This window comes from Narcine bancroftii, chromosome 7 (assembly GCF_036971445.1).
Source record: "Narcine bancroftii isolate sNarBan1 chromosome 7, sNarBan1.hap1, whole genome shotgun sequence".
NCBI classification, from domain to species: domain Eukaryota; kingdom Metazoa; phylum Chordata; class Chondrichthyes; order Torpediniformes; family Narcinidae; genus Narcine; species Narcine bancroftii.
In genome coordinates, this window is record NC_091475.1 from 76,903,059 (window position 1) to 76,926,406 (window position 23,348).

Here is a 23,348-nt window from a genome sequence, read left to right on the forward strand (position 1 = left end):
GCAGGCAAAACAATAAAATATTACAAACATACAAGGAAGAGAAGAACATAATGAAATCAAGGCAAAAGTATGAATTGGGAGGAAAAAACACATAAAATATTGACCTGGCAACTTAAAACAGAGCAAGCTAAAAGAACCGTATTGGGGTCACAGAAAAAGGACAAACAAATAACATACAACCCAATAGAGATTAATGAAAACTTTAAGGAATTTTATAAACAACTATACCAAACTGAGAATGAGGGGTAAAACAATAAAATAGATGAGTTTTAGCTAAAATCGAATTGCCGAAATTGCAAGTAGAGGATCAAAGCAAACTGATAAAACCATTTGAAATAGAGGAAGTACAGGACATATTAAGAAAGCTGCCGAACAATAAAACGCCAGGAGAGGATGGATTTCCAATAGAATTATATAAAACATTTTAAATGTTATTAATTCCACCCCTCCGGGAAGTAATGAATCAGGTGGAAGAAACACAAAACTTACCAGAATCATGCAAAGCAGCAATAATCACAGTAATACCAAAGATAGGGAAGGACCCATTAACACCTGCACCATATAGACCAATATCCTTACAAAGCAGATAATAAGATAATAGCAAAATTATTAGCAAACAGATTGGCTGACTGCGTACCAAAAATAGTAAAACAAGACCAAACTGGATTTGTCAAGAAAAGACGAACAGCGGACAATGTTTGTAAATTTATTAATTTAATTCATGCAGCTCCAGGGAATAAAAAAAACAACTGTGGCAGTTGCTTTAGACGCAGAAAAAGCCTTTGACAGGGTAGAGTAGAACTACTTATTTAAAGTGTTAGCGAAATTTAATCTGCCAGAAAAATATATTAACTGGATTCTTTGGCTTGGCTTCGCGGACGAAGATTTATGGAGGGGGGTAAATGTCCATGTCAGCTGCAGGCTCGTTTGTGGCTGACAAGTCCGATGCGGGACAGGCAGACACGGTTGCAGCGGTTGCAGGGGAAAATTGGTTGGTTGGGGTTGGGTGTTGGGTTTTTCCTCCTTTGTCTTTTGTCAGTGAGGTGGGCTCTGCGGTCTTTTTCAAAGGAGGTTGCTGCCCTTCGAACTGTGAGGCGCCAAGATGTACGGTTTGAGGCGATATCAGCCCACTGGCGGTGGTCAATGTGGCAGGCACCAAGAGATTTCTTTAGGCAGTCCTTGTACCTCTTCTTTGGTGCACCTCTGTCACAGTGGCCAGTAGAGAGCTCGCCATATAACACGATCTTGGGAAGGCGATGGTCCTCCATTCTGGAGACGTGACCCACCCAGCGCAGCTGGATCTTCAGCAGCGTGGACTCGATGCTGTCGGCCTCTGCCATCTCGAGTACTTCGATGTTAGCGATGAAGACACTCCAATGAATGTTGAGGATGGAGCGGAGACAACGCTGGTGGAAGCGTTCTAGGAGCCGTAGGTGATGCCGGTAGAGGACCCATGATTCGGAGCCGAACAGGAGTGTGGGTATGACAACAGCTCTGTATACGCTTATCTTTGTGAGGTTTTTCAGTTGGTTGTTTTTCCAGACTCTTTTGTGAAGTCTTCCAAAGGCGCTATTTGCCTTGGCGAGTCTGTTGTCTATCTCGTTGTCGATCCTTGCATCTGATGAAATGGTGCAGCCAAGATAGGTAAACTGGTTGACCGTTTTGTGTGCCCAATGGAGATGTGGGGGGGCTGGTCGTCATGGTGGGGAGCTGGCTGATGGAGGACCTCCGTTTTCTTCAGGCTGACTTCCAGGCCAAACATTTTGGCAGTTTCCGCAAAACAGGACGTCAAGCGCTGAAGAGCTGGTCTGAATGGGCAACTAAAGCGGCATCGTCTGCAAAGAGTAGTTCACGGACAAGTTTCTCTTGTGTCTTGGTGTGAGCTTGCAGGCGCCTCAGATTGAAGAGACTGCCATCCGTGCGGTATCGGATGTAAACAGCGTCTAGTGGTAAATGGATATGTATCGAACCAGTTCAAACTAAGCAGATCAACTAGGCAGGGATGCCCATTGTCCCCCTCACTCTTCGCCTTAGCAATAGAACCATTGGCAGAGCTGATAAGAAAGGAACATAAAATAAAAGGGATAAAAATAAAGGAGAATGAGTATAAAATCAGTCTGTTCACAGACGACATCATAGTATACCTAACAGAACCAGAGAAATCAATAAAAGAGTTATATAAGAAACTGAAGGAATATGGAGAAATATCTGGGTATAAGGTCAACACAAATAAAAGTGAAGTGATGCCAATGAGTAACACGAACTATACAGAACTCAAAAAAGGAATCTCCATTTAAATGGCAATCACAAGCAATCTGATACCTAGGGATCAGGATAGACAATAACTTAAACCACTTGTACAAACTAAATTATCAGCCATTAATAAGGAAAATACAGGAAGACTTAGAAAATTGTTAAGAATTACCGCTAACATTGATAGGGAGGGTGAATTGCATTAAAATGAACATATTCCCACAGATACAATACTTATTTCAAATGTTACCAATTCCCTTAACAGAGAAATTCTTTGCAGAACTATAAGGGTTCTTATGGTAAGGGAGAAAATCGAGGGTTGCGCTAGATAAATTAACAGAGATCTAATCAAGGTGGATTGCAGTTACCAAACTTCAGAAATTATTACAGAGCTGCGCAATTAAGGTACTTATCAGATTTTTACTAGACAAGAGAAAAACACTTTAAAACAGATCTTATTTGAAATACTGGAGCTCTGCCCATGCTCGACATATTGGGGTCCTCTGGGCTCATAACATTTTATGGGGGATTGTCCGTTCAGATTGAAAATCGGAGTTTTTTGTGATTTATTAGTTAATTGGTTTTTTTCAAGCTAATTTAAAACTTGTGTGTGGAAAAACAGCAGCAATGGATGTTGATACATTTTTGTATGTAACCTACTCTAACGAACCTTTCCCAATTTATCTCCCAAAAACATATCTATAACTGTCACAATCTATAAATTAAAACTAAACACAAAGCCAAATTTGAGAATAAACAGAATCCTTCACCAAATACGATGAGCGCGGAATTGCTAACTTTTGCAATCTGTTGAATTCTCTCCATTTAAGGAGTATTCTGCAAGACCCCTCCATGACAATAGAAAGGGTGGCAGAACTTTAGGTAGACATCCTCTGATCTGAATGGGACGCATCTCATTGCTGTGTGTGCATTAAATAAGTGTTGGCCAAAGTCTTCCTGGAATGTGGTAGTGTTAGATTCTGTGAATTACACATGTTGCATCCTTAATCATTGAACAGTCACAGTGCAGCACAAGAACAGGCTCTTCTACCCACAATATGTGTCCTATCCCTGATGTCAATTCAAACTAATCCCATCCCTTTGCACATGAGCCATTTCCCAGCATTTCCACACATTCATGTTCCTTTCTCCATGCCCTTAAACATCATTTTTTTACTTCCTCACACCACACCATATACTGATCACCTTCTTGTTTTTTTAAAAAAGCGTATTTCCTGTAAATATTCCCCAAGGAAGAGGCTGCTTCATTAAATATATTTAAGAGACAGCGCTTTGGTAAGGGAATTAAGGGTTATGGAGGAAAAGGCAGGTAGGTGGAGCTGGGTCCATGGCCAATTCAGCCATGATCTTATTGAATGGTGGATAAAGGTGAATGGCTGACTTCTGCTCCTATTTCTTACTCTCTAGTATTGGAAAAGATTTTTTAAAAATATCCAAGAATGGGCTTGGGAACTAACCTCAGGGAAGGGAAAATTGATAGCATGGATAACCTGTAACAAAATTAATAATTGCCATCCAAATATGAAGAGACCAAATACATTGTTTACCTTGGAACAGAAGACGGCTCAGGGTGATCTAATCAAGGTCTACAACGTGATATTGACATTGATACAGCACAATTTAGGCCCTTCAGCCCACAATGTTGTACTGACCTACATATACCTACTTTATAACAATTTAATTTTTCCCTACCGCTTCCCCATAATCCTCTTTTTCTTGCATTCATGTGCCTAAGATAGAACTAGATAAAATAGGAGAAAAGGTACCAGAGCATATACTTTATAAATGGGATGAAAAGCTGGTGCAATATAACAACTCACCAGTACTGCATCACTTACTTAAAATATGGAAGAAAATACACGTAGAAAGGAAAAAAATAAATTACCAAATACCAAAAATGCTATTGACACAAAATCCACGAATCCCTTTTAGAATAGACATCTTATTTTTTTAGAGAATGGGAGAGAAAAGGAATCAAGAGAATAGAAAATTGTCTTTTTGGGAAATAATTTATTAACATTTGAACAGTTGAAGAAGAAATACGGAATAACTCATGGTACAATGTTTGCGTACCATCGATTGAAAGCTTATTTGAAGGACAAATTGGGAAGCAGACTGAGATTACCAGAAGGAAGCAGCTTTGAATATGTAATGACAGACACAATGATTATTAAAAGATTTATAACAAATATGTACATTAAGCTGCAAGTCAAGGAAAATGATGAAATAAGGTACAAACCTAAACAAAAGTGGGAAAAGGATTTAAACATAAAGATAAAGAACAAAACATGGGAAAAGTTACGTTTTGGAACTATGAAGAACACAATAAACACAAGGCTACGTATGATACAATGTAATTGGTTACATAGGCTATATTATCACCCCTCAAAAATTAAAAGAATGGGACCCAACATTATCAGATAGATGTTTTCGCTGTAAAAATGAAATTGGAACAACGATGCATGCAATTTGGGCATGTGCAAAAGTGAATACTTTTTGGGAAGAACTAAATCAGATATTAAATAAATTCACAAAAAACAACATACCAAAAAATCCAGAAATTTTTCTTTTAAATAACATAAGAAGTAGGTCTCAAATTGGATAGAGCAGAAAAAAGATTCATTATGATAGCCTTAGCAGTAGCAAAAAAATGTATTATGTCAACTTGGAAAATGGAAGAGAGCTTGAAAATACAACAATGGTCCATGGAAATTAATAAGTGTATTCCGTTCAAAAAAAATTATATATAATTTAAAAGACAAAGTTATATTGAAAAAATTTGGGAACCATACATGAAACATAACAGAAAATACCAGCCTCAGACCTCCACTTCCAAAAATGATAAGAAGATAAACACGATCAGATTTAATGTGTAAAAGTAGATGACACGTCTTTTTTTGTTTTTTGTGTGAAGATGTTGTTTTATTGTATTTTATGTGTTCAATATTTATTGGTTTTGAAGGGGGTAGAAGGGATGGGGGAGAAAAGAGAGAAAATGTCACTGTGTGTATTTAATGAGAAACATTTGTACATATTTTGGTTGATGTGGTTCATAGTGCGATAAATAAAAAATTACAAAAAAATCATGTGTCGGGCCATATCCCCGCAGCATCAGAGCTTGGACTTTGGCTGGGTCTGGCAGCCAGCTGGCTCGATGAGCTGCTTGCAACTGTTGCGGCCTTGACCAACCTGCTGGATGGTTTAGTGACTTTGTTCTCTAGCTCTCTGGTGTGGGTTTGCACAATCTGGACTGCTTCCCGTGTGGTGCTGCAACATTTCTACTTTGCCTTTTAACTGGGTTATCACCTTTTCACCTTTCCTTTCTCCCTAGGACTTCATATTGTTGTCTCAGGAAGGCTGCCAGCAGCTGTTTGGCTCCCCTTGCTTCCCAGGTACCTGATTCTGTGAGGAGGGACACAAGATGGTGCTCAATCTTCTCCACTTGTGAGTCCAGGCTATCTGACTAGTTCACTGGCTTGCCATGGTCACTCCGTAGGCTGGTCAAACTGCCAAAGCCAGAATTATTGTTTGTTTCCCCAGGACTCTGTCCCCTCTTGCACTTGGAGACTGTGCTGGGTAAACTTGTACCTCTCAGTTTGTTCGTTTTAGATTGGTCACAGTGTTTGAGCCACCGAAAGAAAATAGACACACATGCCGAGAGCACTTCAGTTTATACAAATCTTTATTGCAAATTCTAAAGCTGATATCAAACTACCATATGCAAATCCTTCCCAATTATACTTATCAACGCCTGGACTGGTCCCAGCTGCCGAGGCAAGGCAACGACTGCACACTTGTAGTAGGTTGTCGGGGTGCCGGTAGCAGCTTCTCCACCTCCCCGACCGGGACGTTGGCTGGACTCTAGAAGTTCTTCTTCTTGCTGAGAGATGTTGCCACCTCTCGGAGAGTCTCAAACTTCAGCAGCGGGACCATGGCTTATATTACCCAAAAACTGCTTACCCAAGCACCTATTCCCAGCACAGCAAGAAAGATAAGCGAGCAAGCTAGCATGCTAGGCTTCTATCGAATAACATAATTTTCAGCTTATCACTTTGAATACAATGGTTTATTTTGCATCAAGGCTAGGCCTCTGAACAGAAATGGAAAAGGAGGAAAGGTAATGATGGAAAAACGGAAAGGGAAGATAAAGTATAAAATGGCTACGTTGAACTATATGACTTTAAATATTAATGGAATACATAACCAAATTAAAAGGAAGAAACTGCTAAATTTACTGAAAAAAGAAAAAATTGATATAGCATTTGTGCAAGCAACACACTTAACTGAATTGGAGCACAAGAAATTAAAGAGAGATTGGGTAGGACATGTAACAGCAGCATCGTATAATTCAAAAGCAAGAGGAGTGGCTATATTAATTAGTAAAAATGTGCCATTTAAAATAGAAGAGGAAATAATAGATCCAGCAGGGAGATATGTAATGATAAAATGTCAGATATATTCGGAGTTTTGGAATCTACTCAGTGTATATTCACCAAACGAAGAAGATCAAAAGTTTATGCAAGATATCTTTTTGAAGGTAGCTAATACGCAAGGGAACATATTAATAGGAGGGGATTTCAACCTGAATTTGGATTCAAATATGGATAAAACTGGGAAAAAAATTAACAGAAAGAACAAAGTAACCAAATTTATAATTAAATCAATGGAAGAAATGCAACTTTTGGATATATGGAGGAAACAACACCCAAAAGAAAAGGAATATTCATATTACTCGGCTAGACATAAAACATACTCAAGAATAGACCTATTTTTGTTATCAGCTAGTATGCAAGATAGAGTAAGAAAAACAGAATATAAAGCTAGAATACTATCGGACCATTCACCCTTAATATTGACAGTAAAGCAAGAGGACATCCCTCCAAGAATGTATAGATGGAGATTAAACCCCATGTTACTTAAAAGGCAGGATTTTAGAGAATTTATTGAAAAATAAATAAAAATGTATTTTGAAATAAATACGGAATCAGTGGAAGATAAGTTTATACTATGGGATGCAATGAAAGCATTCATTAGAGGGCAAATAATAAGTTATGTAACCAAGATGAAGAAGGACTATAATCAGGAAACAGAGCAGTTGGAAAGGGAAATAGTAAATATAGAAAAAAAATTAGCAATGAAGGAAGATACAACTAAAAGAAGAGAATTGGTGGATAAAAAATAAAATATGAAACACTACAAACATATAAGGTGGAGAAGAATATAATGAAGACAAAACAGAAATATTATGAACTGGGTGAAAAAATGCACAAAATCCTAGCATGGCAGCTTAAGACAGAACAAGCTAAGAAAATGCTATTGGCATCAAGGAAAAAAGACAAACAAATTACATATAATCCAAAAGAAATTAAGGAAAACTTTAGAGAATTCTATGAACAATTATACCGAACTGAAAACGAAGGGAAAGAAGGGAAAATAGATGAATTTCTGACTAAAATTGAACTACCAAAACTACAAATAGAGGAACAAAATAAATTAACAGAGCCATTTAGAATAGTAGAAATACAAGAGATAATAAAAAATTACCAAATAATAAGACACCAGGAGAGGATGGATTCCCAATAGAATTCTACAAAACATTTAAAGACTTATTAATTCCGCCCCTCCTGGATGTAATCAACCAGATTGATGAAACACAAAGCTTACCAGATTCATGTAAAACAGCAATAATTACAGTAATACTAAAGCAAGGGAAAGATCCACTCTCACCAGCGTCATACAGACCAATATCTTTACTAAACACAGATTATAAGATAATAGCTAAACTATTAGCAAACAGATTAGCAGAGCATGTACCGAAAATGGTAAATTTAGACCAAACTGGATTTATCAAAAAAAGACGCACAACAGACAATATTTATAAATTTATTAACTTAATTCATGCAGTAGAAGGAAATAAAGCACCTACAGTAGCAGTTGCTTTAGACGCAGAGAAGGCCTTTGACAGAGTAGAATGGAATTATTTGTTCAAAGTATTGCAAAAATTCAGTTTACCGGAGAAGTATATTAATTGGATTAAAGCATTATATAAGGGACCGTTAGCGAAAGTGACAGTAAATGGACATGTATCAAAGCAATTTAACTTAAGCAGGTCAACGCGGCAGGGATGCCCACTATCACCTTTATTGTTTGCGTTAGCTATAGAACCACTAGCAGAATTGATAAGAATAGATAATAATATAAAAGGAATAAAAATAAAAGACAAGGAATATAAAATCAGTCTATTTGCAGATGATGTTATAGTGTACTTAACAGAACCAGAACTATCAATAAAAGAATTATATAAGAAATTGAAGGAATATGGAGAAGTGTCGGGTTACAAGATAAACGTAAATAAAAGTGAAGCAATGCCTATGAATAATGCGGATTTCTCAAAATTTAAGAAGGAATCTCCTTTTAGATGGCAAATGCAGGCAATAAGATACCTAGGTGTACAAATAAACAAAAATCTCGGCCAACTATATAAACTCAATTATTATCCACTAATGAAAAAAATTACAGGACGATTTAGAGCATTGGAAAGATTTACCACTAACACTAATAGGAAGGATAAACTGTATTAAAATGAACATTTTTCCAAGGATATTATACTTATTTCAGGCATTGCCAATATAACTGACAGAAAAATTCTTCAAGGAGTTAAAGAAAATAATAAGGAAATTTTTATGGAGAGGGGGAAAACCGAGGATAGCACTAGATAAATTAACAGAATGGTATAAACAAGGAGGCTTACAACTGCCAAACTTTAAAAATTATTATAGAGCCGCACAATTAAGATACCTATCAGATTTTTATCAAACAAGGGAAAAACCAGACTGGACGAGATTAGAATTAGATAAAATAGGGGAAAAGATACCTGAACACATATTATATAAATGGGATGAAAAATTGGTACAACATAGAAGTTCTCCAGTATTACATCATCTCCTCAATATTTGGAAGAAGATTCATCTAGAAAGAAATAAAACAAATTATCAATTACCAAAACTAATATTGACGCAAAACAAGTTACTCCCTTTTACAATAGATAACCTTTCCTTTAGAGAATGGGAAAAAAAAGGGATTAAAAGAATAGAAAATTGTTTTTCAGGAAATAGATTCTTATCCTTTGAACAAATGAAAGATAAGTACAATATAACTCAAGATACAGCGCTGGCATATTACCAATTGAGATCCTACTTGAAGGATAAATTAGGAAGCAGTTTGAGTTTGACAGAGGCAAGTAACCTTGAATATGTGATTACAGATACAATGATAATCAAAAGATTTATAACAAATATGTATATTAAACTGCAAGAAAAGGAGAATGAGGAAACAAATGGTAAAACTAAACAAAAATGGGAACAAGATTTAAATATAAAGATAAAAAAGGAAACATGGGAGAAATTATGTTCTGGAACGATGAGAAATACAATAAATACGAGGCTACGTATGATACAATATAACTGGATACACAGACTATACATTACACCTCAAAAGTTAAATAAATGGGACCCAACAGTATCTGATAGATGTTTTCGATGTAAAAAAGAAATGGGAACAACAATTCATGCAATCTGGACATGTGAGAATGTAGAAAAATTTTGGGAAGATCTCAATCAGATATTAAATAAAATAACAGAAAACAATATACCAAAGAATCCAGAGATCTTTCTCCTAAGTAACATAAAAAACAAAGAATTTGGAATTGATTTGGAGGATGCACAAAAAAGATTTGTTAAGATAGCTCTAGCCGTAGCAAAAAAATGTATTATGTCAACCTGGAAATTGGAAGATAATTTGAAAATACAACAATGGTATATAGAAATGAATAAATGTATTCCATTAGAAAAAATAACATATAGTTTAAGAAATAATATTGAAATATTTGAACAAATATGGGAGCCTTACATTAAATACAATAGCGAAAACCTACCGGGGACAATCAATACCTAAGTTGATGGAAGGAGAAGGAAAGAAAAGAATGGACTCAGTAGAATTTCTGGTGTATTTTTGTTGAGTGACAACATTGTCTGACTGGTTTAATGTATCCTAGATTGTATACCTTAAATGGATGGGAGGGGGGAGGGGGGGTGGGGGGGGTGGGTTGGGAGGAGGGAGGGGGGGGGGGAGAAAATGTCACTGTATATGTGTGAAAAGGAAAAAGTGTGTATCATGGCTAATGTGATTTATGGTGTGAAAAATAAAAAATTTAAAAAAAAAGGCTAGGCCTCTAACAGTCTGTGACCAAAACAAGCAGGAAGATTAAATGTTCTTGGTACACAGATGTCCTTTCGTCAGATAACTGCATCTCTGGGCCCCATGGTGGAATTTAGCTTATGTCTGCTGAGACTCAAGCAGGTTACTGATTCTCAGCCTTGCAGGAGCAAAAAAACATGGTTTAAAGCTGAAACAAAAAGCATGATTTAAATCCTCCAATACAGAGACATTATTTTCACTCCTCTTCCAGAACATTGCTATAACCCCTTAGACCAGTTGTTACTCCCAAAATCCTGCTTGTAGCCCCAATTTGTGTGAGGAACAAGTTCAAAGAATGACAGCCCTGGACACGTGGTAGTATTAAATCATGAACTTTATTTACAATGGTGAACAAATGGGCAAGAGGAAACATTCACACCCACAATTTTGCTATTGTACCAGTTATCTTAACTACAAATAATTACAACATCAGAGGGTTGAAACAATTAACGTGTGCCACCCCTTCCCTGACAAGCAGACATGGCACTAAACTTAAGGGAGTTTTTTACAGGTGAGATCAAGTGACCCACATTGCTCCCTTTCAGATGCATGCGAAAGAGAGCCCGTACCCATCTATGGACCTCACATTTTGTTAGTTCTCCAGCATTATTTCCAATTTTTTCTCTTTCCCCTCCTCTTTTCTTTCAACCCCCCCCCCCCCCACTTAGTTTGGAGGTGGCTTGGGTCGTTAACTAATCTTCTTTGGCTTGGCTTCGCGGACGAAGATTTATGGAGGGGGTAAAAAGTCCGCGTCAGCTGCAGACTCGTTTGTGGCTGACAAGACCGATGCGGGACAGGCAGACACGATTGCAGCGGTTGCAAGGGAAAATTGGTTGGTTGGGGTTGGGTGTTGGGTTTTTCCTCCTTTGCCTTTTGTCAGTGAGGTGGGCTCTGCGGTCTTCTTCAAAGGAGGTTGCTGCCCGCCAAACTGTGAGGCGCCAAGATGCACGGTTTGAGGCGTTATCAGCCCACTGGCGGTGGTCAATGTGGCAGGCACCAAGAGATTTCTTTAGGCAGTCCTTGTACCTTTTCTTTGGTGCACCTCTGTCACGGTGGCCAGTGGAGAGCTCGCCATATAACACGATCTTGGGAAGGCGATGGTCCTCCATTCTGGAGACGTGACCCATCCAGCGCAGCTGGATCTTCAGCAGCGTGGACTCGATGCTGTCGACCTCTGCCATCTCGAGTACTTCGACGTTAGGGGTGTAAGCGCTCCAATGGATGTTGAGGATGGAGCGGAGACAACGCTGGTGGAAGCGTTCTAGGAGCCGTAGGTGGTGCCGGTAGAGGACCCATGATTCGGAGCCGAACAGGAGTGTGGGTATGACAACGGCTCTGTATACGCTTATCTTTGTGAGGTTTTTCAGTTGGTTGTTTTTCCAGACTCTTTTGTGTAGTCTTCCAAAGGCACTATTTGCCTTGGCGAGTCTGTTGTCTATCTCATTGTCGATCCTTGCATCTGATGAAATGGTGCAGCCGAGATAGGTAAACTGGTTGACCGTTTTGAGTTTTGTGTGCCCGATGGAGATGTGGGGGGGCTGGTAGTCATGGTGGGGAGCTGGCTGATGGAGGACCTCAGTTTTCTTCAGGCTGACTTCCAGGCCAAACATTTTGGCAGTTTCCGCAAAGCAGGACGTCAAGCGCTGAAGAGCTGGCTCTGAATGGGCAACTAAAACGGCATCATCTGCAAAGAGTAGTTCACGGACAAGTTTCTCTTGTGTCTTGGTGTGTGCTTGCAGGCGCCTCAGATTGAAGAGACTGCCATCCGTGCGGTACCGGATGTAAACAGATGCATGCGAAAGAGAGCCCGTACCCATCTATGGACCTCACATTTTGTTAGTTCTCCAGCATTATTTCCAATTTTTTCTCTTTCCCCTCCTGTTTTCTTTCAACCCCCCCCCCCCCCCCACTTAGTTTGGAGGGGGCTTGGGTCGTTAACTCATAAGAGGACAAAGAAGGAAGTGTGGCTGGACCACACTGTCTGGTTGAGACCTGACACCTGTTGGCTGACCCAGCAACTGGCTCATGTGACTCCAGGTGACCAATTGTAAGGTGGTATCTCTGCTGTGGGCAGATCTGTCATGCAATGACGTGAGGCAATAACCTTTGACCTTGTTTACTATTCTATCAGTAAGGTGACTCTCCATGTTACAGCTGGTTACAGACTCTTGGAGGAGGAGATCACACCCTGCTCTACATCAATGATGCTGAGGTTCTTAGATGCAAACGTCGTCAGTGACTTGTGATCCAAATGTGGATGCAATGTCCAAGACAGCACATCAGTGGCTCCATTTCATCAGTCGAAGCCTATGGAAATTTGGCATGTTACCAGTATCCCTTAATGTCCTCAGGTGGCCCATTGAAAGCTTCCTATCAAGGGTTCTGAAATTGCTCAACTCTAGACTGAAAGAAACTGCAAAGAGTGGCTCAGGTTATCACACTAATTCCCCTCCATTGACTCTGTCTATAATACCTGCCAAAGAAAAGCAGCCAACATTGCTTCTCCCTTCCTGGCTGCACACTCCACGCCCCCTGCCCCCATCAGGAAGAAGGTTATGCACCTCCAGATTCAAGGACAGTTTTTTTCTTAAGGTCACTGTCAGACTCCTGAATGAGCCTCAATTGTCATGTTGCCTTTTTCTCTCTACCAACTAATCTCTCTCAATTGCATTTTGGTACTGCCTTGTATTATGTATGAGATGTCAAACTGGTCTGCTCACAAACCCTCTTCTCACAGTATCTTGGTGTATGTGACAAACTTGAACTAACATTGATCCCTTTGTAGCTGTTTTATGTTTATTAGATTGGATTTGCTTATTGCTGTTTGTCCCATTCATTTTATCTTGTTTCAAATGTTCTGTTCATTCAGATAAACAAACCTTCCATTTTGAATTGGTATTCTTTGTCCTTCTGTTCTGACTTAAATTGGACATATTTCTTGCATATATCCATTATCTTTTCCTGATCAATGCAGGTTGTAATTGCCTATTTTGCTATGCATACTTCTGATTTGATTTTTACCCCCTCTATCTCTTCAGATCCTCATCTGATTTATTTGAAATCTACACCAATAAAAGAGCTCCTCTTATGACCTCGGCAAACATTCAACTCTCTTATCTTGCTTTATCCTATATCACTTTGCACATCTTGGGCAGTAATTTGGAGATTATTTTCTTTGTGATTCTTCCTTCAGCAGAACCACATCTTTTTCACTGTTTATGTTCTTTGTTTCTGTATGGTCATTAAGAACTGAATCTTTGCCCTTTTATTCCATTTTCAACCTCTCATTGCTGCAGTCAGAGGTTTCCACCTGCTTCAAAAGGGCATCAATCATCCCGGTGTCCAAGAAGAGTAGAAGGAGCTGCCTCAACGACTATCACCCAGTAGCACTAATGCTGATTATAGCCAGAATTAACACGTACCTACGCAAATATCTGGACCCATTGTAATTCATCTATCATTGAAATTGCTCCACAGCAGATGCAATATAACCAGCTTTCTACTCAGCTCTGGATCACCTCAAAAACAGCAATTCATACATATGGCTGCTCTTCATTGATTACAGTTCAGCCATTATTCCCTCAGAGTTGGTCAAAAAGCTACAAACTCTCTGCCTCTGTACCCCACTCTGCAACTGGATCCTTGACTTTTTCAGTACGCAGTCAGTACGAATTGGAAACAAGGTCACCTCCTCACTGACTATTAATGTAGGCGCACCCCAAGGATGCATGCTTAGCCCACTGTTCTACTCATTATACACCCATGACTATGTGGCCAGGCACAATTCCAATGCCACATACAAGTTTGCTGATGACACCACAGTTGTTGACAAAATCACAAACAGCAATGAGGAAGTGTACAGAAGGGAGATAGATCAGCTCTTTAGTGGTGTCACACCAACAAACTTGTCCTCAACATCAGCAAAACCAAGGAGATGATTGTGGACTTCAGGAGGAAGTCAGGGGAACATGGCCCAGTCCTCATTGAGGGCTCAGTAGTGGAGAGGATCAAGAACTTCAAATTCCTGGGTGTCAACATCTCCAAGGATCTATCCTAGAGCCTCCATGTTGATGCAATCACAAAGAAGGCTCACTAGCGGCTATACTTTGTGAGGTGTTAGAGGAGATTTAGTATGTCAACTTCTACAGGTGTACCATGGAGTCCCTTCTGGCTGGTTGCATCACTGGTACGAAGTCACCAACTCTCAGGTCAAGAAAAAAAAATCCATAGGGTTGTTAATTCAGCCCGCGACATCACAGGCACCAGACCAATCCATTGAGGACATCTAAATGAGGTAGTGTCTTAAAAAAGCATCCTCGACCCCTCCCCCACCCACCCCAACCACTCAGGCTATGCTCTCTTCACTCTGCTACCATTGGGGAAAAAGGTACAGGAGCCTGAAGACAAGCACTCAGGCACCAGGACAGCTGCCATCAGATTCCTGAATAATATATGAACCAATGACACTGCCTTACTCTTCGTGCACTACTATTTTTTGATATTACTTTGTAAAATAGTTCATAATAGATTATTTGCTCTGATGCTGCTGCAAAACCCCAAATTTCATGCCTTGCCCCTGAAAATAATAAATTCTGATTCCAAAGCTACTATGCCAGATGGATATTGGTGTCTTCTTTGGCTTGGCTTCGCGGACGAAGATTTAAGGAGGGGATAAAAGTCCACGTCAGCTGCAGGCTCGTTTGTGGCTGACAAGGCCGATGCGGGACAGGCAGGCAGGGTTGCAGCGGTTGCAGGGGAAAATTGGTTGGTTGGGGTTGGGTGTTGGGTTTTTCCTCCTTTGCCTTTTGTCAGTGAGGTGTACATGTGGACAAAATGACAAGCCAGTTGTTTCAGGTAATGGAAAATGTCCAGGTTGCCTGATGTTTTGCGATGATCAAATAGACTCCAGCTCAAACAAGATTTCTTGAGATGCCAGTATTTAGTACAGTGCCTGTGGCCCCTGATGTGCTGTCTCCACCTTCTCTGTCTGAACAAAGATAACATAGGAGTAAAAGTTCAATTCAAGGCAAGACCTGTTGTGTAAGGCTGAGATATGATTTAACAAAAGTAGACTGAAACTGTTAAAGTGATTGATATTTGCTGATCAATGAACAATCTACAATGAAGAAGGTTAAGGGATACAGGGCGATGTTCTCAAAAAGGAAAAGGGTGTGACTGCCAAACCCAGAATCCATAGAGGACAGATGATAAGGAAAAAGAAGTTTGTATCCGATTCTGAGAACGTAATGTTACAAAAAGTCAAATGTCATGGAGCATGTGTAAAGGAAATTGTGGAAGCAGAGTGAAGGCATAAAAATTCTGGCATGTAAAATTAAAGAAAATCTAAAGAATTTTTTAGTGAACAATGAGCGAGCTGGTAACCAAATAATAAAAAAAGAGGATGGTTGCGATCAAAAGGACTGAAAGCAAATGTTGGTTTGCTTCTGAATGAATATACTGTTGTAGAAAAAGATTGGGACAATGCTGATGTTGTAGTTAGGATAAAAAGCGTAGAAATATTGATGGAATGTTTATTAAAACATTGTGCAAAGAAATTCAGGATTTTGAAATCAGATAAATTGCCAGACCTGGATGAAATTTATTCCAAGCTTTTTTTTTTTTACAGACTGTGCTTAAAAGTCTGTTCGGACAGACTGAAAATGTTTGAATTGCACAACACTGAAACAGGCTCTTCAACTGCCCATGCTGGCTTTGGAGCATTACAATTGTCCCTGCTTCTACCACTTTCTCTGACAGCTGTTTGCATATTCCCACCACATTCTGTGAAGTTGACACTGAAGTTCTTTTTTGATCTTTCCACTCTCGTCTTGGTCTATGCCCTCTAGTGTTAGATTCTTCTACTCTGGAGGTGTGGGGGTAAGGCTATGACAATTTACTTTAGCCTTCTATGTTCCAGAGAGAAAAGTCCCAGCTGTCTTGCCTCCCCTTATAATTCTGCCACTCTACTAACATACTCCTGAATCATTTCTGCTCCCTTTCCAGCTTAACAATCAGTACTATAGGTGATTGAAACTGCACATAATACTCCAAGTGTGGTCCCAGAGCATCCTGTACAATTGTATCATGTCCATGCTCCTGTATTCAGTACCCTGACAGATGAAGGTAAGCAAGCCACACCCTGTCTACCTGTATCACCACTTTGATGGAACTAGCAACCTGTACCCTAAAGTCTCTTTGTTCTTTAGCATTCTCCAAGGCCCTTCCATTCATTGTGTCAGCCCCACGCTGTTTTAATTTGGCAAAGTGCAACAACTCCTACTTGTCTGAGTTCCATTCGTATCCCATTTTTTGTGCACTTATTTAGTTCCTGTAGAGATCCTATTGTCCTTAAATATACTTCTTCATGGTACACCATGCCAACATTTTTGATGTCATCTGCAAACTTTTTACATTCTCAAACAAGCTGTTAATATAGATGACAATTAGGGGACTCCGCATTGATCTCTGCAACACATCACTGATGACAAGACTCCAATCTAAGTTATTACCCTCCTCCTACCATCAAACCAATTCTGTGTCCAGTGAGCCAGCTCACACTGATTCTTATTCAATCTGAACTTTGAGTCCAGCCTACAATGTGGAACCTTCTCAAATGCCTTGCTAAAATCTTTGGAGATGATGTCTACTGCCGTGCCCTCATCGATCCTTGGCACCTTTTTTAAAAAAAAACCTTTGTGAGATGTGATTTACCATACACAAAGCCATGTTGACTATCCCAAATCAGACTCTACCTTTCTGATCCTGACTCTTAGAATTCCCATGAGTAACTTGCCTATAAGTTCACTGGGGTGCAGGCCCCTGATGTATCCCTGCAGGCTTTTGAAAATAAAGGCACAACATTTGAAACCTTGCTCTGCAAAGATACAAATATCTCTGCTTGGGCTCCTGGAATTTTTTCACCTTAACTTCTCATTAAGTGCAACAATATACTTGATCAGGCCCTAGAGATTTAACTGATGTGTTTGATGTGTTTTTAAGATCTCTGGTATTCTCTTCAAAACATAAACAGAGAAATTACAGACCAGTTTGGAGGGAGCAGTGGAGGAGGGAGATCATTGGAATCAATTCTGAATAGAATAAGTCATCATTTCGAGGCACAGATAAACCAAGAACATCAATGTAAATTTATTTAATGAACACGATTTTGCTAGCCCTCTTCAGACAACGTTTCTAGTAAATCATGTCAATGGAAGGGAGGAGACCCAGGTGATTCTCGCTGTTGCTCTGATGGTTCTGTGAATCTCCGATCCAATGCTCTACAGCAAACGTATTACACTGATGCAGCTGGCCAAGACACTTTTGATAGAGCTCCTGTGGAAAGTTAGCAGGATGGTGGCTGTTAGTCTTGCCTGCCTCAGGCTTCTCAGGAACTGCAGTCGCTGTTACGCCTTCTTTGCAAGTGAGGAGATGTTGCATGTCCAGGATAGGTCACTTGTTAATGGACTCTGAGGACTTGTGCTTTCTCTTCCCTACAAAACTATTAATGTGTAGTGGAGAATGGTCGTTTCTGGTCTTATTAAAGACAACAATCAACTCCTTTGTCTTGACCACGTTGTTATTCTCTTAACATTTCACAAAATTTTCCACCTCTTCTCCAGTGCGACTCATCTTTGTTGCTGATGAGGACAACTCCTATTGTGCTATCTGCAAACTTGACACCTTTGGAGCTGAATGTGTAGTGTCAGTACTGTGAAGAGGAGCGGGCTGAGCACAGGCCTGAGCTGCTCCAGTATTTAGCATGATGGTGCTCAATGATCTGTTCCTGACCAGAACAGACTGTGGACTTTTGTTAGGAAATCCAGAATCCAGTTACAGAGAGGGTTGTTGAGTCCCTCAAGGACAGTTGCTCCACCAGCCGCTGGGAAATTATCATATTAAAAGCCAAGCTAAAGTTGATGAACCGATGTCTGACATATGATGCATTCTCCAGGTAGAACAGGTTAGAGTGGAGAGACCAGGCTATAGCATCATCAGTGGAATAGTTCTGTCTGTAGGTACTTTTTTTTTCTGGGTAGTCATGTGCACTGAGGCAGAGGCAGGGGGAGTGTGTTGCTTTGAACTGAATCAAAACTGTGTGTGAGATACCGAGACGGAAACAAGCACGCATCGCATTGTTCCCTCCCACCTCCTGTCTGTAGGTACTTGAAATGATTTCAGTTTCTCGAAGCATGGAGGTCAGTACCAGGGACTGCACGTTTCCTGGACCTGCTGCTTTGATAGGATCTTCCTCACCTCAGCCACGCCATGCAGGGTGCTTGTTCTTCAGGGGAAATTAGGCTTTCTTTGATGTCACTTTGTTTTTTTCCTCATTAAACCACATATTGAAAGCATTCAGCCTGTCAGGGAGACATCATTGTCACTGACCTGCAAGGTTGGCTAATAGCCAGTTATGGTTTGAGTACCCTTCCACATGTGCCTCATGTTGCTGGTGGAACACTGGTGTCTAGCTTCTTGTTGTGTCCCCACGAATTGCCTTCCTGATTGCACGGGAAAGTTAAACCTTGCTGGTCTTGATGCCATCTTGATTCCAACTTGAAAACAGCATCATGAGCTCTGAGTAATGCATGAACCTCTGCGTCCAGCCAAGGTTTTTGATTTGGCCTGCCTGTGTAGCATTTGTTCACCATGATATTGTCAATGTATTTGCCTACATAGTTAATTATTGTGCTCGTATACTCATCAATGTTGATGTGGTCTTTGTAGGTGGCTGCTTCCCTGACTGCACTGCAGTCTGTGCTTTCAAGGCAGTACTGCTGAGGCTTCATCAGGCCAGGTCCTGATCTCCCTGTGAATTGGTTTGACTCATTTTACCATTGATCTGTAAGGAGAGATTAACAGTTGTGTTCAAGAATAGGTTCGATGGATTCAAAGAGAATCAAGGCTAGAAATGTGTTATCAACAAATAATTATCTTTATGTACTCACAAAAGGCCACACACTCACAGACTACCTGGAATCTTTGGCTTGGCTTCGCGGACGAAGATTTATGGAGGGGGTAAATACACAAATAACTACATATCGGGTGCAAATAAACTGCTGCTAGACATTCTCAACTCCCAATTGGGAATGCAAGGGTTAAACACACAATGTCCATCCACCCTCAGGTACAACCTACTATGAAATTTAAATTAATTACAACTAACAAGTATATATCACATGAACCTGGTTTCCAACATCGACCACATGCCCATTGTAGTCGGCCCTCCAGTGCCTGCCTGTGGCTTGCAGACTGGTCTTCAGTGATGGTCTTTAGGCAGCAGTAAAAAAGAAAGTAAGGCTCCAAGTGCTCGGCTTTTTCAATGCAGGACTATGTGACCTGCGAGGACTATCAGCCTCACCTATGGGCAGATCTAACCATTGGTTAACACCTGGAGGACCAATCACAGTGGGCAGATCTAACCATTGATTGGCAGAGGGAGTGACTTCAGGGTTCCAGTTGGACACATGACCCTCTGCCCCAAGTTCCTGATGAAGAGGTCACGTGACTCTCCACAATCCACACCGCAGAATCCAATGTGGGGGAAGGCACAACTTTGTATCCAGGGATAGACCAGATTTATATATATTTTTTAAATTTAAATTTAGACATGTCCAATTACACCTAATTGACCTACAACCCCTGGTATGTTTTGAATGGTGGGAGGATGGAACCCCCCCCAGCGAAATTCCATGCAGAGTCGGGAGAATGTACAAACTCCTTACAGATAGGGTGCGATTCAAACCCTGGTCTTGATTGCTGGCACTGTAACAGCATTGCCCTAACAATTATGCTCATTGTGCTGCTCTGTGTTTGGAAATTTGACATGATGGAACTTTTGCAGGACTGTTTTTAAATTCATGTGAACATATTTGATGTACTTACATACCTGATGAAGGGCTCAGGCCCGAAATGTCAGTTGCCTTTTACTTCCTCTGAATGCTGTGTGGCCTGCTAAGTTTCTCCAGCAAATTGCATTGTACATGAGCCCAGTATCTGCAGACTTTCTTGTTTAATTTGATGTACTGAGTGTGGTTTCCTTCACTTACAGGGTATAATAAAAAACAGGTGGGCTGTACTTTATCTCCTGCTTAGTCTCAGTGAGGATCCACGTAAACCCCTGAGCAAGGTATGAAGGACATTTTTTTTCTTCTTCTTTGCTGATAGGGTCTGATATTAACGTATTTTTTTGATATTCCTTTGATGCAACCACTTTAACCTTTAGTAGGAATTGGAGCTCTTTACAATGTTTCAGGCTTGATTAAATTACAGTAAAACCTCGTTAGAACGTGGTAGTTGGGGTCCAAGATTTCATACTGCGTTGCAGCCGAGTCGCGGAATAAATGCATATATGTCATGATTCAGGAAGCAGGAAAACAGAATACTGTGACTCAAACCCTATAATAAGACCTTTAAACTCCACATATCCTTTATCCGGAACCTTTGTGGAACAGTGTGTTCCAAATTTCTGATTTTCCAAGATTTTGAAAAGCCAGATTTAAGCCCATCCAAATTGTGCTGCTGTATCCACCCCCACCCCCTTTCAGTCGAGCTGCTGTCTCTCCCGCCCTAAGCCCGACTTGCGCTGCTGGTCTCTTCCCCCCCCGCCTGACTTGCGCTGCTGGTCTCTCCCCCTCGCCCGCCCGACTCGTGCTGCCGTCTCTCTCCCAACTTGCCGGTTTTTATAAATGAGTCATAAGAATCCATTTTTGAGTTTGTGGCTGTTAGCCACTGGCATCCTAAAACAATGTTTGGGGTCCACAGACACCCGCGCTATAAGCGATTCCGTGGATTAACAAATTGCATTCTAATGAGGTTTCACTGTACTTTCTTTGCATATTTACAGAACTTCTCTGCTTTTTATTTCCCTCCTTAGAACAATGAATCTCAGTGCTCTGATGAATTTATTAGCCATACAAGACTGCAACAGGATTTTAAATGATTTTCATCTTTTAACTAAATTTAGACACTTTTCTTGTTGGCACTGAGTAATATCTTTTTCCTTCTATTAAAATTGACTAACTTGTTTGTCAATCATTTTCCTTGTGAAAGTTTATGAATGTCAAAGTTGTGATTCGCAAATATTGAAATAATAATTCTAATTTAAAGTCAACTTTCTACCTATAAATGGTGAATGGCAGTAAATCGAGCCCCAGTATTGTTGAACATCATTTTGTTCCATTGACTATGTTTCCAAAGCTTTTTTTTTTAAATATGGGTGGTAGTTAAAATGTGGACATTGCACTCACAAAATAATTGATAAATATGTGACTAAACAGTTTTCATGGAAGCTGGACATTCAAAGTAAATGAGAAAGAAATTTTTAAAAATGTTGGCAAATTGAAATGAAGTAAGATAGGAAAGACTTGTGTGAACACTGGGCCACTTAAAAGTTCATAAGTGTCATGTTATTATTATTATGTAAAATTAAACAACATTATTTGGTCACCATTAACAACATATCCATCATGTATGGAAAAAATAGAACAAAATACTATAATAGATTTAAAAATCACTGTGGTGTCAGGTTACATTTAGAATTGTATTTAGGACTAATACTTATTCCTTTAAAAAAAACTGGAGCACACTTGGTTGAGAACAGAAATTGCATCATGACCAGAAGGGAAAAATTTCGATGTTGAAGTTCATGAGTGTAACCTGAACAAATGTTATCTTTATAGCTGGTCCTTGCAGATTCTTCTGTCTGAGAAAAGGCAGAGGAAGAAGCTATAATGATCCTGATTATCAATGTGGGATTGAACCTGCAATAAAGATGTCACCTTAGGAATTAGAGCATTTCCATGCTTGGAAAGTTCAGGATGATGAGAGAAAGGGATCTCTTTTGTTTTGAGCTTTGGTCTTCAATATTCAGAGATACCCTGAACAATTTTTTTTCATTTTGAGTGAGTCAAAATTTTGTTCAGTTGAACAAAATCAAGTCAAGTTGTGTTTATTTGTCGTTCATACCAGAAACATTGCAGTGTACAGTCAAAAACGGAATAGCATTTCTCCAGACCATGGAGCTGCTTATTTATATGGATAAATTGCATCAGAAACCTTTTTTATAAATAACATTATCACTTATAAATATCATATTAAATATGCTAGCCCTGTGTACCCCTGGAGTTCAGAAGCTTCACAGTTTGGGGAAGAAAGCTGTTTCGCAATCTGGTCGTGAGGACCCAAATATTGCGGTTCCTCTTCCCGGAGGGCAGGAGGAAAATAGATTCCGGGAGGGGTGTGTGGAGTCCTTCACAATGTTTATAGCTTTTGCAAACAATGGCCTTTATATATGTCCATCATGGCAGGGAGAGACCCCAATGATCTCCTCAAGCAGGGTGTAGAATGTAGTGAGGGTGGAGGATGGAAGCTGAACTTTCCTCAGCCTCCACAGGAAGTAAAGGTGTTGTTAGGCCTTCTTGGCAATGGATCTGATGTTGGAAGACCAGAAGAGATTCTCCGCTAGGTGCACGCCAAGGAATTTGGTGCTCTTGACTACCTTGACAATGGAGCCATCGATGGTCAGTGGAGAGTGATCTCCCCTGGGCTCTCCTGAAGTTATCCACCATCTACTTTGCTTTGTTGATGTTGAGGTATCGGTTGTTGTCTCTTCACCAGTCCTTTAGTGATTGCACCTCCTCTCTGTAAGCTGACTCATTGTTCTTGTGAATGAGCCCTACCACGGTCGTGTCATCAGCAATCTTGATGATGTGGTTAGAGTTATGTCTTGCTGCACAGTCATGGGTCAGCAAGATAAACAGCAGAGGGCTTAGCATGCAGTCCTGGTGATGGTGGGGGTGGGGGGGGGGGGTGCCGTGTTC

The 23,348-nt window shown here is 40.1% G+C and overlaps 1 protein-coding gene across 4 annotated transcripts in view; it reads left to right on the top strand.

The window, feature by feature from the left end:
• tubgcp3 (tubulin gamma complex component 3) overlaps positions 1 to 23,348 on the top strand; it is a 153,759-nt gene that overhangs the window by 25,061 nt on the left and 105,350 nt on the right. For 3 of the 4 annotated variants that reach the window (XM_069890395.1, XM_069890391.1, XM_069890392.1), the window contains exon 4: positions 20,579 to 20,656. The exons of the other annotated variant lie outside the window; for it this stretch is intronic. In XM_069890395.1, the coding sequence (XP_069746496.1) occupies positions 20,579 to 20,656 (78 nt within the window). The remainder of the gene's footprint in view (positions 1 to 20,578; positions 20,657 to 23,348) is intronic. 4 annotated transcript variants of the gene reach the window in all.